This window comes from Ips typographus, linkage group LG2, assembly GCF_016097725.1.
Source record: "Ips typographus isolate SLU linkage group LG2, UJ_Ityp_2.0, whole genome shotgun sequence".
Lineage (NCBI taxonomy): Eukaryota > Metazoa > Arthropoda > Insecta > Coleoptera > Curculionidae > Ips > Ips typographus.
The window spans coordinates 4,797,050-4,814,550 of record NC_138423.1 but is presented as its reverse complement, the minus strand read 5'-3'; the positions used below and the strand labels follow the sequence as shown (position 1 = coordinate 4,814,550).

At 35.1% G+C, this 17,501-nt stretch overlaps 1 protein-coding gene and 1 long non-coding RNA gene across 4 annotated transcripts; both read left to right on the top strand.

Moving 5' to 3' along the window:
• Positions 1-1,447: 1,447 nt before the first annotated feature.
• Positions 1,448-16,935, top strand: LOC145724262 (uncharacterized). Of its 3 annotated transcripts, none has more exons than XM_081972427.1 (15): positions 1,451-2,769; positions 6,241-6,570; positions 6,636-6,728; positions 6,782-6,940; positions 7,681-7,749; positions 8,184-8,243; positions 8,368-8,451; positions 8,515-8,634; positions 10,893-10,952; positions 11,010-11,093; positions 11,152-11,256; positions 12,263-12,397; positions 12,627-12,695; positions 12,875-12,985; positions 16,517-16,935. In XM_081972427.1, the coding sequence occupies exons 1-15, from the start codon at positions 1,746-1,748 to the stop codon at positions 16,690-16,692; spliced, it is 2,679 nt and encodes an 892-aa protein (XP_081828553.1). In that variant the 5' UTR covers positions 1,451-1,745; the 3' UTR covers positions 16,693-16,935. The 3 variants fall into 3 exon arrangements, with proteins under 3 accessions (XP_081828555.1, XP_081828553.1, XP_081828554.1); XM_081972428.1 differs by having other exon boundaries at positions 1,452-2,769; positions 6,352-6,570; XM_081972429.1 differs by lacking the exon at positions 12,875-12,985 and having other exon boundaries at positions 1,448-2,769.
• On the top strand, positions 8,645-10,797 carry LOC145724264 (uncharacterized). Its single transcript, XR_014176962.1, has 2 exons — positions 8,645-10,207; positions 10,265-10,797. It is a non-coding gene; the product is annotated as an uncharacterized LOC145724264 (long non-coding RNA).
• Positions 16,936-17,501: the final 566 nt, after the last annotated feature.

Here is a 17,501-nt window from a genome sequence, read left to right as displayed (position 1 = left end):
ACTGTTACATATCTCAGAAATACGTTTTATATCAAATACTGCAAGAAAATGTTTCTAAATCCTGATTTTTCCAACTTTTGAGCATGGGTTTGACAGTTTTGACGTTAGTGACAGTTGTCACGTGATTGTAGAACACTATTTAGTTAGATGGTCACGTGACATTTGCCAAAATAGCTGTCATGAATCTCAGAAACACGTTTTATATCAAATACTGCAAGAGAACGTTTTTAAATCCTGATTTTTGCAACTTTTGAGCATGGTTTGACAATTTTGACTTTATTGACAGTTGTCACGTGATTTCAGAAGACTATTTAGCTAGACTATGAAGTGACAATTATCAAAATCATTGTTAAATCTCAGAAAATCGTCTTGTTTCGAAAACTGTGTTAAAATGTAATTCTTGCAAATTCTAGTAAAATTTCGACAATTCTGACAATAGTGACAGATATCACGTGGTTTTAGAGAATAATTTGGAGTAAGAAAATGACTGTTTTAAACGCATTTTTAGAATCTTAATTAAATTTCCTATTCCATAAACTGAAAAAGTATATGAAAAGTTTCACAACCAACATAATGGCAATAACGTAATTAAAAACGGTAGATTATATAAAAAAATTAGGAGAACGGTAGAAGAACTATAAAAACGGTAGATATACCGTTTTAACGGTAGACCTGGCAACATTGGCAAAGAGGACCTTGTAAATAACGGTACACAACAAATTATTGACACTCCAACTGGATGCATCTGAATTTATTAATTCGGTGTAATATTATTAAAATGCTCTTTTCAAGCGAAAAAAAACGAGATATGCTAGAAAGGTATTGCGCATCGCATAGAAATGTACAAATTACTTCAGGAACATACCTACAGCGGTATCCAGAAAAACAACAACCTGCGCAAAATTACTTTCTGGTACTTCATCGAAATTTAGTAGAGTTTGGAGCATTTTCTAAGCCTAGAAGACGTGTTAATAGACAAAATGTTAATGAAGCGGACATTTTACGAGCGGTGAGTAACACTTTCAGAAAAGTAACTCACAGTGCCCCAAGAAAGAAAATGTCAATCAAGATAAGCTGTAATTGACATTTATCCAAACCCTATTTCGGCCATGCGCGATAAGCATTAAAATTAATATTTAGTTAACTTCTTAATTTAACTTAACTAAACTTAATAGAAAATTCGGTTGCATAAATGTCCACAAGCCATTACCCATGTTGATGTTTCTTAGTACTAAATTAGTTTAGCTTAATTCTATTTTAACGTCGTGCATAACTTTAGTCTACACTAATTTGTGACAACTGTAAATTTGAAGCCACAAATCTTGGAAAGTAAAGAACTGTTTATTCTACAATCGAAAGAATGATGATTGTAAACAAGATTAGTTTCAGGTACTCAAGTTAAATGATAAAGGTAGTCATACTGGTCTTTTTAATATTATTTTTGTTCAGTTAATGGTTGCCAGTGGGGCGTTGTTATAATCACAATAAATAGTTTTGCGGTGAATAAAATAATTGGTTTTACGTTGTTACAAAGCTGTGTGCTACATCAAAATGTTATTCATACATTACAAATAACCTATTCTAAACTGATAATTATTTAAAGATAAACTGATAAATACGCTGAATTGCGAGCGATAACAAGTAACTACAAAATCGAAGTACCTAATCAGACCGTTAAATGAAATATTTTTGTGACATCAACTATCAAGGTAACACGGTGTGGTGAGTGTTCACTTTTTAGCAAAATGGGTGAATTAAGTGATGTATCGTTCTCCAAAGTGCGAGATTTAATTTTCGCCTTCGAGCGACAGTCAAGCTACATAGAAGCACCTGAAAGTGGTCCAATTAGCAGACAACGAGCTAAATCTACTGGAAATGGTCTGTCTTACAAACAATTCCGCCAACCAAACTTAGAAATACACAATCTGCTAGATATAGAAAAGGAACTAGTCAAAATCGAGGCTCACCTTAATTATTATGAAGTGTATGAGAAAGAAACACATGTAGCCTTTCAAGAACAACTGTTTAATATTTTAATCAGTATCGTCAGTATAGATGCTGAAGGCCATGAAAATACTATACAAAAGATAAAGGACCTTATTGTTGATACGTCGAAGCTAGCTAGAATATTAAACTCCAAACTTCCTTTCGAAGGAACGCACTCACATAAAATCTTAAGGAGAACCTATAGTAACGTAGTGAGAAGGGATGAAGCAGTTGTGTCCACCACTTCAAGGAGTAGAACCGTAAATGGAGGTTACAAGTCTGAAGAATCCCTTAACTCTACTAAAGATTCTGTTGATTTGTCAGCTTCTTCCAAACAAGACGATGTAAACTCAGTAGATTTGGACAGGCCACAATCTGCGTCACCAACCCTATATAAACAAGAAGTTATCCCACGTGAAACTGGTATTCTTCCTTCAGTTGCTAGACTCAAAAAGTTTTTCACCTTCAAAAGAGATGAGAAACCAGAAATACGTGTTTCTTCAGCATCGTATTCTGGTCTTAGCAGATCTCAGTCTCTCAATTTGAAGAGCAGTACATACGAAGTGACTAAGAGGGAGCGAGTGGTGGAAAAACGTAAAGAAGCGCCTATAGTTGAAGATGAAACGGATACAGTTGAAGCAGCTAATGGCCAAGTTGAGGTGTATAACGAACCAATCAAGGAAATTGAGGAGTACAGAGAAACAGAAGAGATTGGAAAAATGAACATTTCTGTCTCTAAATTGAAAACTTTGTTTGAAGATAGACAGAAGGAAAACGATGAAGGTAAGAGAAAATGTAGTTTGTTCACTCATCTGGGGCCATCATCGGGTTTAATCTGGACTTGAGTCACATTAAAAGTGCTTTTACTTTTTGCATTTGTAATATTCAGGTCCAGAGTTGCGAGTTTGTTATTTGTTAAAATTTGGATATTATTGATACAGCTAGTGTAGCGAAGGATATCGATTTCTGTCAATACCAAGATTTTTAGTAATTAAAAAAATAATAGATATAAAAAATTGACGCTATTTATATTTTTCTTAAACTTTCTGATTACAGGCGAAATGCTAATGTTTATCTTTAAGTTAGTCTGATCTGAAAAAAACATTTTTGACAAAAGTGGAACGGCTGAAAAATAAAACTAAAATGAAAGTAGTTTATTTGTTCAAATATAAAAATTTCACTGATCTACTGAAACTACAATGCAATTTTCACTTGATTACTTTGAAATTGCATCCTTCTGGTGTACCATATTGTTCAAGAAACAATTTAAGATTAACAAACAAAAAAAGGTTATATTATAGAATTGACAGTATATTTTTATTCGGAATATAGTCCACAAAATACGTCCTCTCCTTCGGATCGGACACTTTTTGTCAAATAACCATAAAATTCATTTAATCTGTTTCTAGGACAACAATTTTACATTTTACATGCACTTGACATATTACTATTGATAATTTATCATAACCTTATAATTTAAGCCGAAAGTCTAGGAAAATAGTAGGCATTTTCTGATTGTAAGATTTGGTTTCTGTATTGCAAACATTTTCTTCTTAGATATTATTTTCCGCGCTAAGGCCTAGGCTGTATCAACCATTACATTTTGAGAAGAAACCACCTCTATTTTCTTCAAAAATATGAATGGCAGAGCCTGTACGAACGTTCCTGGTAAAAATAATTAAATTATTTATAATAATGAGCGAATTTGGAATATTCCATTACAAGCTTAATTTTTTGTTTTAGAAGAAAACTTTAAATAGAAGAGTTGTAAATACTAGCGACAACTCTATTTGCAGACAAGTTTTAATTATTATACAGTGTACCTCAAAATTACTAAGATAACCAAACATACCGATACAAATATTTTTAAATACGAATTTTTTATTGTTAATTCGGATTGTATTGTTCGCGTTGAAAAATTGAAAAATTTTGATGCATTTCCCCCAAAAAAGTTAAAAATGCTGAGTATCTTAAAAACGATTAGAGTTACGAAAATTTTGCTAGAGACTAAAAATGTTCAGAACGACTTTCTGCACCTAGTGGGATAGGTTTACACTCACTTAGAACCGTACAAACGCGATCACAACTGGTAGAGCGTTAGTTTCAAATGTAACTGTTTTCCTTTTTGATTTTTTATCACCCTGTATATTTTCAATCGAGTTGCAGTTAGCACGATGTGAAAGAGTAACTCAAGACAAACATTTTGAGCTTTTTACAGTCGCTGAAACCCCAAAAATGACGGTTATACATAATTTTCAAAATTTCAATTAATATTTTCCAAAAAAAAAGATAAAAATAGTAAAATATCTCAAAAACGGTTAGAGTTTTGGAAATTTTGCAAGAGACCAAAAATTTTCAGAACGACTTCCTGCACCTAGTGGGATAGGTTTACACCCATTTAGATTCGTACAAACGCGGTCACAACTGGTAGAGCGTTAGTTTCAAATGTAACTGTTTTTCTTTTTTATTTTTTTATCACCCTGTATATTTTCAACCGAGTTGCAGTTAGCACGATGTGAAAGAGTAATTCAAGACAAACATTTTGAGCTTTTTACAGTCGCTGATACCCCAAAAATGGCCTAGATACGGAATTTTGAAAATTTTGATGCATTTCCCACAAAAAAGTAAAAAAAGTCAAATATCTCAAAAACGGTTAGAGTTTTGGAAATTTTGCAAGAGACCAAAAATGTTCAGAACGACTTTCTGCACCTAGTGGGATAGGTTTACACCCACTTAGAATCGTACAAACGCGGTCACAACTGTTAGAGCGTTAGTTTCAAATGTAACTGTTTTTCTTTTTTGTTTTTTTATCACCGTGTATATTTTCAATCGTGTTGCAGTTAGCACGAGGTGAAAGAGTAACTCAAGACAAACATTTTGAGCTTTTTACAGTCGCTGAAACCCCAAAAATGACGGATATACATAATTTTCAAAATTTCAATTAATATTTTCCAAAAAAAAGATAAAAATAGTCAAATATCTCAAAAACGGTTAGAGTTTTGGAAATTTTGCAAGAGACCAAAAATGTTCATAACGACTTTCTGCTCCTGATGGAATAGGTTTACACCCACTTAGAATCGTACAAACGCGGTCACAATTGGTAGAGCGTTCGTTTCAAATGTAACTGTTTTTCTTTTTTATTTTTTTATCACCCTGTATATTTTCAATCGAGTTGCAGTTAGCACGATGTGAAAGAGTAATTCAAGACAAACATTTTTACAGTCGCTGAAACCCAAAAAATGGCCGAGATACGGAATTTTGAAAATTTTGATGCATTTCCCACAAAAAAGTTTAAAAAGTCAAATATCTCAAAAACGGTTAGAGTTTTGGAAATTTTGCAAGAGACCAAAAATGTTCAGAACGACTTTCTGCACCTAGTGGGATAGGTTTACACTCACTTAGAATCGTACAAACGCGGTCACAACTGTTAGAGCGTTAGTTTCAAATGTAACTGTTTTTCTTTTTTATCAAAAAAATATCAAAATTTGGTTTATAACGGCCAATTAATAGTGGCAAGACCGTACTTGAGTTGATGACATCATGATGTGGAGGAGAAAAGTGACAATAAAAATATATTTTTATCTGCAATTATCATTTAAAATAACATAAAAAAATACATATTTTCAAAATCATTCTGGAAACTATGTATTTGAATTTTTAAAACGGATCTTTAGTTACCTGTAAGTATTTTTTATAATTTTTGAGATTCCCTTGTTTCGAATCGAATTTGGGACACTCTGTAGAGTGATGAAACAGCCTCATAAAATTACTATGATGTAAGTTGTTAATAAAGTATCTTAATTTATATGAAAAACTAAGAAATTATAACATTTTTTTTATACATTTCAAAGAAAAATAATTGTCAAAAGTATACAGAGGCAAATTATATTTTATGGTTAGAGTTGATCCAGAAACCGTTAACTTATTCAATGGGAAACTACCAATAAGTACTTTAACAACTTTTCAATTAGTTTCTTTGAAATGTTTTTCCAAATCGTGATAAGATAACAACTTTTTGTTACTTCACTTTCGATTTATACTAATCTTTTTAGAATATACCGAGTGATAACAATGTCTTTTTAATCCGTAAAGGAATGGTTTCCGACATACAAATAAATCGTATTTCGTTTCAAATAAATCCTGAGCTAAGCTGAATTTGAAATTACTAATTACAAAATACAATACGCATTCACTTCATTCGAGCTTAACAGGTTAAAGATAAGATACCAACCTAAAAATAAACAATGATTGCAGGTCTAGGGTTAATAACAAAAAAACAAACTCAATTAATGTCGTGGTCCGGCTTTAGCCTACCTTACACCGAGGCGAACTTAGGAGCATTTAGGCTAAAAAGAACTATTTCAGGGAATTATTTGAAATCCACTGGCCTAGGAGTACTTAGAAACGTTGATTTTAAAACAAAAAGCGAAATTAGCAAGAGCAAAAGTCTGTCTGACTTGAAATCGGAAAGTTTTCACTATAGTTACAGAGATATAGATTTGAGTAACGAAATTGATGAAAACGAGAATGGCAATGGCAATGTAACATTTTATAACCAGGAAGATTACACCAAAGATGAGTCTGGTAAGGTTTTATTATAAAAACTTGTTGTATAAACTGTATAAACAATCTTACCTAACTAATCGTAGCAACTGAAACTTATCAAGAGGAAGAGGAAGAGTTAGGTCGGCAACCCGAAAGTCTCACATTTAATAAAGTGGAAATACTAAAAAAGAGCTTTGGTACGTTAATTCAAAAGTATAATTTCAGTTTTGTTTGAAAAAAATCATTTTAGAGAGTTTTAATAATAGCGTTAGCACATCTGTACACAAACATGAAGATTCTAGAACAGTAATAACTCCTTCGGAACTATCATCAGGACCGGAATCAGTCCTACCGGAACCAGAATATGAATTAGAGGAACCGTCAGTTACTATCGAAACAGCAGAAAGTGGTAAGTTGTATTGACCCAATGGGGCTTTCCCATAACTTTTTTCTGTGTGTGTGATTACAACTATGAGTGTAGAAGCACTGGTTTTAAATAGAAAAATCAAAGTCCATCAAAATACGGCAAATTATTGTTACAAAAATAAAGAATTAAGAAGATATACATGAGTGAATTGCTAAATAGGATTATCTTTATTCTCGAAGTCACTTAATTCAGAATCTGAATCACTATTGGCTTCAGTGATAATGAGTGAGAATTCAATATTTGAAACATCACAGTATTTTATGGTGTTCCAAGAATGGTTTTCAAGATAATAACAGATACATTACGTCAAGCCATGGACAAATACTGTCCAAAACAAACTAGCGAAAGCAAGATCACTTCACACACTAAAGGACTGCTCGAACAACAATATGAGACAATATGAGCTTACCAGAACTAAGGAAGATAAATAAAGAAATTTCTAGGAATATCAGGAAAGATATAAGAGAGATACAGAAAGTAAAACTACCGCTTCACTCGTATCTAAACTGTTCATTCGGCTTTAAAATCAGCAACAAATGTCTCAATTGCAACTTACCGAAGTAAAATAAACGAACTATCTGTATAATGTGCAGGTCAAATTACATGTTCAAAAAATGCTTATTATTAAGATTACTTACTTACGGCAAAATTATGATTAACGGCAGATATTTTATGTATGTCCTGTCATATCCTAGTAATAATTCTGTTTTTTATTTTGGTAGATGAAGAGAAGGAGGAAGCTAAAGTTATTGTGGCCTCAGGAACCGTCGAAACACTAAAACATACATTTGGTAAGATTTTTTTGTTTTTGAAGAACCGACCTCATACTGGAAGTGACCCAACTTACTAACACTTGAACTTGTCTACACAGTGTGTCCCAAATTGGTTCTACATGTATTGGGATCTCGGTAACCGTAAGAGCTACAAATCGATTAAATGGGGAAAGTGTTAGAGAATTTTGTGTGAAACTTATTCCCGGTTTCCAAATTAAATTATCTTTCTTCGTGTTCCGGAAAATTGGGAAAACGATGACATGTCGACATGTTGACGATTCTTTTGCAGTTGTTTTCAACTCCATACATGTTTTGTCGACATCTGTTAGAAACCTTCCTGAGACATTAAATCTCTGATATGCTTTTTTGATATAAAAATGATTTTTGATTTCACATTATGCGGCTAGCAACGCATTATATTTGTATTCAATATTCTTTCTGTTAATTTTTAGAGCACTTAAGTTCGACAATCATCGAGAAACCCGAAGACGCAGGGCCAACAAAACCGGAAGGTATATTATATTACATTCAAGATCTAACTAAATCCGCTTACTTTATATTTACAAAATTACATTATTGCAATGATACATTAAAAAAACAAAATTTAAGGCTTCATACTAATTGTAATATTTACAGAAACATTGAAAGCTACCGATGAATCGAAAAGGGAAGAAACACTAGTTTCTGGAGAGTCAGTCCAAGACTTACGAAAGTCTTTCGGTAAGAATGATTTGCTTACTTTAAACATGTTTGATAATTTTTAAAATTTGTTCAAATTCTCAGAAAGACTTAGTAGGAGCAACAGTCGGGACACACCGGTTGAAGATTTGAAAACAGAGAAGCTATGGGAAGGAATTGGTGCAACAACAATTTCTTCCCTTAGCTCAACAATGGTTATAGAACGTAAGTACTATGTTTCTTTTACTTTTACATGCAAGTCAGATGGATGATATTGTGTATCCAAACAAATATAAAAAGTACAAACAAAAAGCCCTAGTAGAACAGTAGTAAGAACATGATATGACAAAACAGTTACAGTATGACTCTATATCATACATAGTATAGTACAAACTAAAAACTCTACAAACCTACAATACAAATTCACCAACAAACATTCAAACGCCATTATCCAGGCATTTAAATCCTCAATCCTCTGCCTCCAGGGAAGGATCTTATTGGGCACTCGTTCAAAATGGGGTCCATTGTCTGTCTCGACTTCCCCATTTGAACATTTCATCACGACACCTTCCATGTCCCACTTTAAGCCGACACCAAGTCCATCGAGGCAGGTTCATGCCCTTAGGTTTGCTACCTAGTTGGATCGATAATGCTTTCCAGATTTCTAACCCCCTAGTTGGCGGCAATAACCTCGCTCCACTTGGAGTGTATTTATACACGTTAAGACCTCGTTGAATGGGTAGGTTATTTAAGTTTCTTCCATTCTTTATCGGCAGCTGCCATTCTTCGAAGATGTGGTGGAGCAATATTGGCCAGAATTGGAAGCCACACACATTTAACCCAATCCTCTGCCTCCAGGGAAGGATCTTATTGGGCACTCGTTCAAAATGGGCTCCATGGTCTGTCTCGGTGTACCACAATCCACTATTCCCCATTTGAACATTTCATCACGACACCTTCCATGTCCCACTCTAAGCCGACACCAGGTCCGTCGAGGCAGGTTCATGCCTTTAAGTTTGCTAGTTGGATCGATAATGTTTTCCAGATTTCTAACCCCCTAGTTGGCGGAAATAACCTCGCTCCACTTGGAGTGTATTTATACACGTTAAGACCTCGTTGGATGGGTAGGTTATTTAAGTTTCTTCCATTCTTTATCGGCAGCTGCCGTTTTTCGAAGATGTGGTGGAGCAATGTTGGCCAGAATTGGAAGCCACACAGTAGGGGTAGGTTTTATGGTGCTAGTAATTATCCGCATTGCCAAAGCTGTGTTTCTAAGAGTGCTCCCCATGTTGTGCCAGAAAGTTTATAGGTTAGGGATCGGTCCAGCGTAACTCCGAAATATGTGGGATATGGGGTTATGTCTAATTCTCGTTCCACCAAGGTAAACGTTGGTTTCCACCTGGGCCTACCTGTTTGAGAGATGAAAGACTTCCGACTTGAGTGGGTTAGGTTTAAGGCACCACTTCCAGGCTTCAGGACTTCAGGTCGTCCGTTTTCCAGTTCTAGAGACTTATTCTGGTTTGCCAATGTGTAGTAGGGGGTAGGTGGTTCGTATAGATATTTACCCTTGTGGTGACTCTTATTGTCATTAATATGGGCTGTAATTCTTCGGTTCCTCAGCATGTTTCCAATAAGAATGGATAGCTTTTTACATGGAACCATTTCTTGGAACTTGTACATCATCCCATCTCCCCAGACCGTGTCATATGTTGAAGACAAATCTATGAAAGCGCATGTGGTCTTTAATCCCTGATTCGATATGTGTAGTGAGGTCAAGTATTTGGTCTGCGCAGCATCGGTTAGTTCTGATACCAGCTTGTTCAGGAATTATATTGCGACAGATATTCTGTTGTAGAGTAGTCTTCCTAGCAGCTTGTAGCACATACTCAATAGTGCAATGGGGCGGTACTTGGCAGGATTGTCAGGTGATTTTCCTGGCTTGAGGATAGCAAGGATCTTCGACTTTCTGAATTTGGACAGACAAACGTATAACCCCAACAACATGACGTCGATTTGTTGAAACTCTTGTATTACCGACAATTCAAAGAAAAGTCGAAGGACTGAGACTTTGGGGCGTTAGTTTTGTTACGCCGCAATATCTGGCCGGGCGCGTGTTAAAGTAGGCCACACTTAGGAAGCCACACCTGGAAGCATCTTTGATATTCGAGGCAAATCGCGAAGCGTTTTGCGGTCATTCTAGAACGTGGTTTGCGAATATAAAAGAAGCGGTGTCGACGACGGCGTAGTAGTGTAGTAGTGAATTTGGGAACGCGGTAAAGTTTAAATAGCGGAATAATTGTGGAATTGTAGTAGTGTTTTTAGTAGCTGAATTAATTATTGTACGGAGTGTTTTGAAGTGTGAATAAATTTATTAATTGTTGAGTTAAATTGACTTTGTGAAAACCCACGGGAAACTCGTAACAGTTTTAATAATAAATCTGTATTACATATTGCTAACGCTACTGATTTTCTAACATTTTTAGAGCATAAAAGTTCGACAATCGACGAGAAAACTGGAGACACAGTGTCAATAAAACCGGAAGGTACACTTACGATTTTATTGGATTTGCCAAAGTTGCTAGTAACCGTTATATTTTCAGAAACTTTGGAAGCCACTGGTGACTCGAAAAGAGAAGAAATATTAGTTTCTGCCGAGTCAGTGCAAGACTTAAGAAAGACGTTTGGTAATAAAGTTACTTATTTCGTTTTAGTTACTTTAAACTTTGAACAAATAATTTCCAGAGAGTCTTAGTAGGAGCAACAGTCGAGATCAAAACACACCCATTGAAGCTTTAAAGACACTTGTAGCACCCGTTCCTTCCCCTAGGACTACACTGACAGCAGAACGTAAGCAGTATTTTTTTTCTTACATGCAAATAAGACTTTTACCTACGACCTCAGTGTAAATAGCTATTTACGCATAGTTTTCCGTTACGTAATGAACATCTTTACGCACAGTTTTAAGATCGGCCACAAACTATCGCTCTAATGCTGGGAAAATTTGATTTTGTTTACATTTCTTCCTTACAAACTTATTCCATATCGTGCGTAAAATGCTTCTTAAAGCACTAGTTACGTAATATACTATAAAACAATTTTTTCGTTATTATTTTCGTAACCGTTGCGACAAAGATGTAAAGAAATAGTTGATCATTTCACCACTTTTGCAGAAAGCGTGATTGTTATTTTACGACAAACTGATCAAATTACTTCATATCCGCCCTTATAAATGGCCACAAAGTTTTCTTGTAGCATATTGCTTTGCATATTTCTTCTTACCATTGATTTTGTATGGATAATTTTGAAATTTTACTACCAGGTCATGTGTTTTTGACACTGTGCTTCTCTACTTGTTTTCAAGTCTGTTGTAGTTTAATAGTTATTTAACAAGTGCGGAAAGTGCAGTTTCCCGCACGAGACTGCAGTTAAAGGGCGGAATAGACGTTTTCCGCATGTGTTAAGTACAAAATTTTTCCTACGAGTATCAATTTTCATTAAATTGATCGAAATTGTATACTAAATTATGTTTGCAAAGATGATTAAAAGTGTATTCTTAATTGAGAAATCAAATATACAGTTATGGTTTGTTGATTTAAATGATTTTTTTTAAACTAAAATGAGTGCAGAAAAGTTACCACACTAGTGCACACTCATTTTTCTTCGCTTGAACATCTCATAAAAAGGGTGGTGCAAATAGGTATTTTCGCTCTACACATCTAAACTTCAAAATTGCACGTTTATTATACATTTATTGTAAATTAATTTAGCAATGTGGAAAAGTAACTTTACCGCACTCTACACTAAGAAGTATTATTAATTTTTAAAAATCCTACCAACGAGAGAATTATTGTAGATACTCGTTCTGAGCAATATGCTGCGACAAGTACCACCACAGAACAATCCAGGAACTCTTATACGGTGCAATTGGAACCACCATCGCAGGAAGTTCCTTCTCAAATTATAATTGAGAATAATACTGTAGTATTCGGTAAGAGATAAAATTTGAAAACGTACATTTTATGTTATATTTATCTAAAATTTGAATGTAACTTAAACACAAATTGGCTAACGTAAGAATGTACATGTTTTTTCTGCTTAGTTCTTCATTTCTGAAAATGCTCTCTTGAATTTTTTTATATTGGACACCGTTTTTGAGATACGATAATTATACTTCTTAATATTTATGAATAATATTTAAATCTTTTTCTTTGCATTAGATAACAATGCAGTAGAAAATGGAGGCTCCGGAGTGCCCATCAGTCTATACAGTGGAGAGCAAACTGCCGGTAAAATCAACTTAAAATGCTATTATAGTTAGATATGCGTACATCAACCAAAAATAAGAAGACGTAACATTGGAATGAAGAGATAAATGTTCTCACATTCGAAACACTGTGTATTACATTGTTGCTTCATCCTATTTTTGTTTGATTTTTCGCACAGTACTAATTATATACTTGTTTAGACTCATCGGTAATTACTGTCCAGACTTCACTTGCCAGAGTTGAAATTGAGAACAAAACTGCAAATTTAATGAAAATTTTGGAAGCACCTGTGGGATATTCCACTCTAACAGGTAACATGTTTTTTTTTACCACCATATACAGGGTGTCCCTGAAAGGCGCGGAAAAAATTCGATCACAAATTCTCGAAGCTTAAATATGACGATACAACCCAACTTACCTCAGTCCAGTCAGAGATACAGGGTGTAAAAAGTTTTTTTTAATAAATAATTAGAGTATTGTCACAAAATTTGGCTAAGAGGGGTTTTGTGTCTCGTCTTTTATCCAAAAAAGATATACGTGCGAAGAGTTAAATTGAGCAGTCGTTTTTGAGATATCTGGATTTAATATCTAGAAGATGAATTAAGGAAACGTATTCAAACTGGAATTATTTTTTCCCCTCTATTATCAGTCTTTTCATTGAGATGTCACTCCTAGCAATATGTACAACAACATATCTCAGCATTAGAGAATTAGAGACCTTTAAGAGGTGCCAGGCAGATAATACTGCCATCATTGCAGAAAACATGGAAGACTTGCAAATGCTGCTGGATAGAGTGAACGAGGCTGGTCGAAGATGGGGTATTGATATAAACATCAAGAAAACGAAATGGATGACTGCGGGCAGAATAAACATAGAATCAATTCCGATTACAATCAACGCACACAATGTTAAACTGGTATCACATTTCAATAGCTGGCTGAAACATTTGAAATATGGAGCTATGGAGCATTTTTTTGTACGGATGTGAGACATGGACGCTTAAAGTTGACATCATAAATAAAATAGAAACGTTTGAAATGTGGTGCTATCGAAGAATCCTCAAGATCCCGTGGACTGCACATACCAGTAATGAAGAAGTACTCGGACAGCTGAATAAGGATCGAGAACTCCTGAACACCATAAAAACAAGAAGGGTCAGTTATTTCGGGCATATAATGTCAGGTGATAAATATCACATCCATCGCCTGATTATTCAGGGAAAGGTTGAAGGCAGAAGATAGATAGTCGCAAAAAGCTGCGAAATATTAGAAACTGGACCGGACTGGGAGTAGAACAACTATTCCGAGTAGCAACAGATAGAGGCCAATTCAACCAATATGTCATGGAGATAGTCCACGCTTGAAGACAGGCACGGCACCGAAAGAAGAAAAAGAAGAGGTGCCAAATTCAGGCGATGTTGTGGCCTCCTACTGGTTTGAGCACAAAAGGCCCAATACCAAGAATATGGTAGACAAATAGAATTCTACTCTACCTGTATTACACGGAGTCCCAGTACAGGTTAAATGTTATGAAGGTGGTCTACACCTTTTCGTTTGTTTAATTCCAAGCCATGTTCTTCGCTAATAGAGCACAATCTAGCCATAATCTCCTTTAAACTAAAGCTTTTGATAAAATTGTTTCTGATTTCAAGCATGTTTATGTTTATACATTTTCTTATGTTAATATGTACCTAAGTAAGTGTAAGTACGAGTATATTAATTAAGTTGGTTGGTTGGTTGGTAGGTGGCATTAAACAAGGATTGGGTTTTCCTAATTGTACTAACTACCAGTGGAGATTCTTACTAACTAAACTGCCAGTGGAGACTCTTAAGCTGATAGAGGAAGACCGGATTCATATTTTGGTAGAATTAATCAATACCATATATAGAACAGGAATAATACCAAATGACTGGTTGCTATCAACTTTTATAACTCTTCCAAAAAAGAAAAATGCCAAGCAGTGCTCTGACTACCGTACCATTAGCTTGATGGCTCACATATTGAAAGTCCTGCTGAAGGTGGTCCATGGAAGAGTATTCAGGAAAATAGACATAGACCTCGGCGATACACAATTTGGATTCCGTAAAGACCTAGGAACAAGGGAAGCGCTAGTTTCACTCAATGTCCTGTCACAAAGATGCCTAGATATAAATCAAGACATATATACATGCTTTATAGACTACACTACAATAAAGCTTTCGATAAAGTGAGGCATGACTTGCTCATAGAAACATTAGTAAGGAGAAGAATAGACCTCAGAGACATAAGAATAATATCAAACTTATACTATGGTCAAAAAGCAGTAGTACGAATAGAAGACATGACATCAGAAGAAATAGAAATACAGAGAGGTGTTCGTCAAGGGTGTATACTATCACCGATCCTCTTTAATCTGTACTCGGAGGACATAATAAATAGGGCACTTGGTGATCAGAACATAGGCATTAAGATCAACGGCATGACAATAAATAATCTGAGGTATGCTGACGATACAGTTATTCTGGCTGGAACATACGAAGATCTGCAGACGCTAATTAATAGAATGGTCACGGTAAGCGAAGAATATGGACTATCACTGAACATAAACAAAACAAAATATATGTTGATGACAAAAACAACTCAGGACATTCGTAGGATATACGTAAACAATCAACCTATTGATAGAGTAAGAGAATACAAATACCTAGGCACGACCATTAATGAAAACAACGACAGCTCACAAGAAATACGAATCAGAATCGAACAGGCCAGAAGCACATTTATAAAAATGAAAAGGCTTTTCTGCTGTCGGGATCTGAACCTGGAACTGAAGATACGACTAATGAGATTCTATGTGCTGTCCGTACTATATTATAGGATGGAAGCCTGGACGCTGAAGATAACCGAAGTGAGGAGACTGGAAGCGTTTGAGATGTGGGTATACCGAAGAATACTGAGGATTTCATGGGTGGACAGAATAACCAACGTGGAAGTGATGAGACGTATGAATAAGGAGAGAGAAGTTATTACGACAATTAAGGCCAGAAAATTGCAATATATGGAACATGTCATGAGGGGGGAAAAGTATCGAATGTTGCAACTTATTATGCAAGGAAAAATCGAAGGAAAGAGATCTGTGGGGAGAAGACGTAATTCATGGCTGAAGAACCTTAGAGCATGGTTTGGTTGCAATAACAACGAACTATTTAGAGCTGCGGTCTCAAAAATAAGAATCGCCCTGATGATTGCCAACCTTCGAAACGGAGACGGCACCTGAAGAAGAAGAATTGTACTAACTGCTGCCAAGCAATACTTAACTTTCTGGAAAATCTCAGTGAAAACTTGGTTTGGCATGTTTTACTTTAGAGCCATAATGGTACAAGATCTAGGGCAATCGTTTTAGTAACTGTGCTAACTATGCAAAGAAGCCTCTACAGATCATTTTCATTATCCGCTATCAAAACTGCGTAGCGTAGGACTTTTATCTCGCGATATCCCATTCGATTCCCCCTCCTTTCCTGTACTTGTCTTATTATTTTGTCCATAATGATACTAAATAGTAATATCTTTGCATGTATTCGGTTATTTCGGTAAATATCTTCAATGTTGTCTATCATACAGGAAATGCAATATATCTTTTAAGCGTATCCAGTGAAACAATTTTCCTAGATCTATAAAACAGAAGAATGATATACTCTATAGACTTTTTGGTTATCTGTCTTATAACACTGCATCAGTACATGATCGTCCAGATCTCAACCCTTGTTGTTTATCATTCTTCCAAAAGTGGTACAATGTATAGTTCTCACATGAATAACACAAAGAAACAATTAATAATTAATTGCGAAAATTAATATTACAGAACCTGATACAACAACGCACGAAACAACCATTTCCCAGATTGAAAACGATTCGCAGCAGGAACATTTTCACTCTACGTTGAGCACTAGCCAAGAAAACATCCTCGATGAAATACTGAATGATGGTGTTCCGAATGACATTGATGAGGAATTCGAAAAGATGCTGCGAGCAGACTAGTAAATTACAGTTTTCTTTGGCTTAATTGTTTCTTATAATATTTATTAAATTATTCATGTTATTTCTGGTGTACATTTTTTAGTTTATATTATCATTGTTAAAGTGGTTTGATGATTGTTATTTTAAAGAATATGTTTTACAAATATCAATCTATGCAAGGTTATTTTAAAATGTTTTATTGTACTAATGTAATTTATTTTATTTACTATATTATAATATTATAAAGATTTGTAGTTGTGCAAACATTCTTCTTTATCGCCGTTCTCTTATTAATAACAAACGTGTTCACTGAGAGTGACAGTAATCAGTCTATTTGGTTGGTGAGGGTCCTCCAGACGGGAGTCCATTGCAGATGTCACTTTCATTTGAACCCGTGTTGCTAATGCCCAGGCACATGATATGATCAACGATTTGCAGTCTTTGTAGAGCCTCCGACAATTGCAGGAGTATTGGAACGATCAACTATCATGATTTTGGTGTTCTCTGCGTTTATCATAAGGTCACAGTTTTTGCTCTCTACTTTTTGAATTTTTGACGCAGCTATTAATATTGTATCGTCTGCATATCTCAGATTTGTAAGCTATTTACCCGCATTTGAGTTTTGTCTATGCTAATCATATAATGCCTTCCTCATTATGTATTCTCCATAGATGTTAAAGAGATCTGGAGAAAGGATGCATCCGTGACAAACGCCCCAGCAGATATTGAATGGGAGCGAGTGCTGGTTCTCTATTCTGATCTTGGCCATACTGTTGTTATAAAGATTGCTTATGAGGGCAATTAGACGTTCAGGCACAACACAGTCAAAG

Excerpts from the sequence above, each read along its gene's own strand:
- LOC145724262 (XM_081972427.1), top strand. The coding sequence starts at position 1,746 with ATGGGTGAATTAAGTGATGTATCGTTCTCCAAAGTGCGAGATTTAATT. Across the intron at positions 6,729-6,781 it reads AATACTAAAAAAGAGCTTTG|AGAGTTTTAATAATAGCGTT; the intron begins GTACGTTAATTC and ends AAATCATTTTAG. Across the intron at positions 6,941-7,680 it reads TATCGAAACAGCAGAAAGTG|ATGAAGAGAAGGAGGAAGCT; the intron begins GTAAGTTGTATT and ends TTATTTTGGTAG.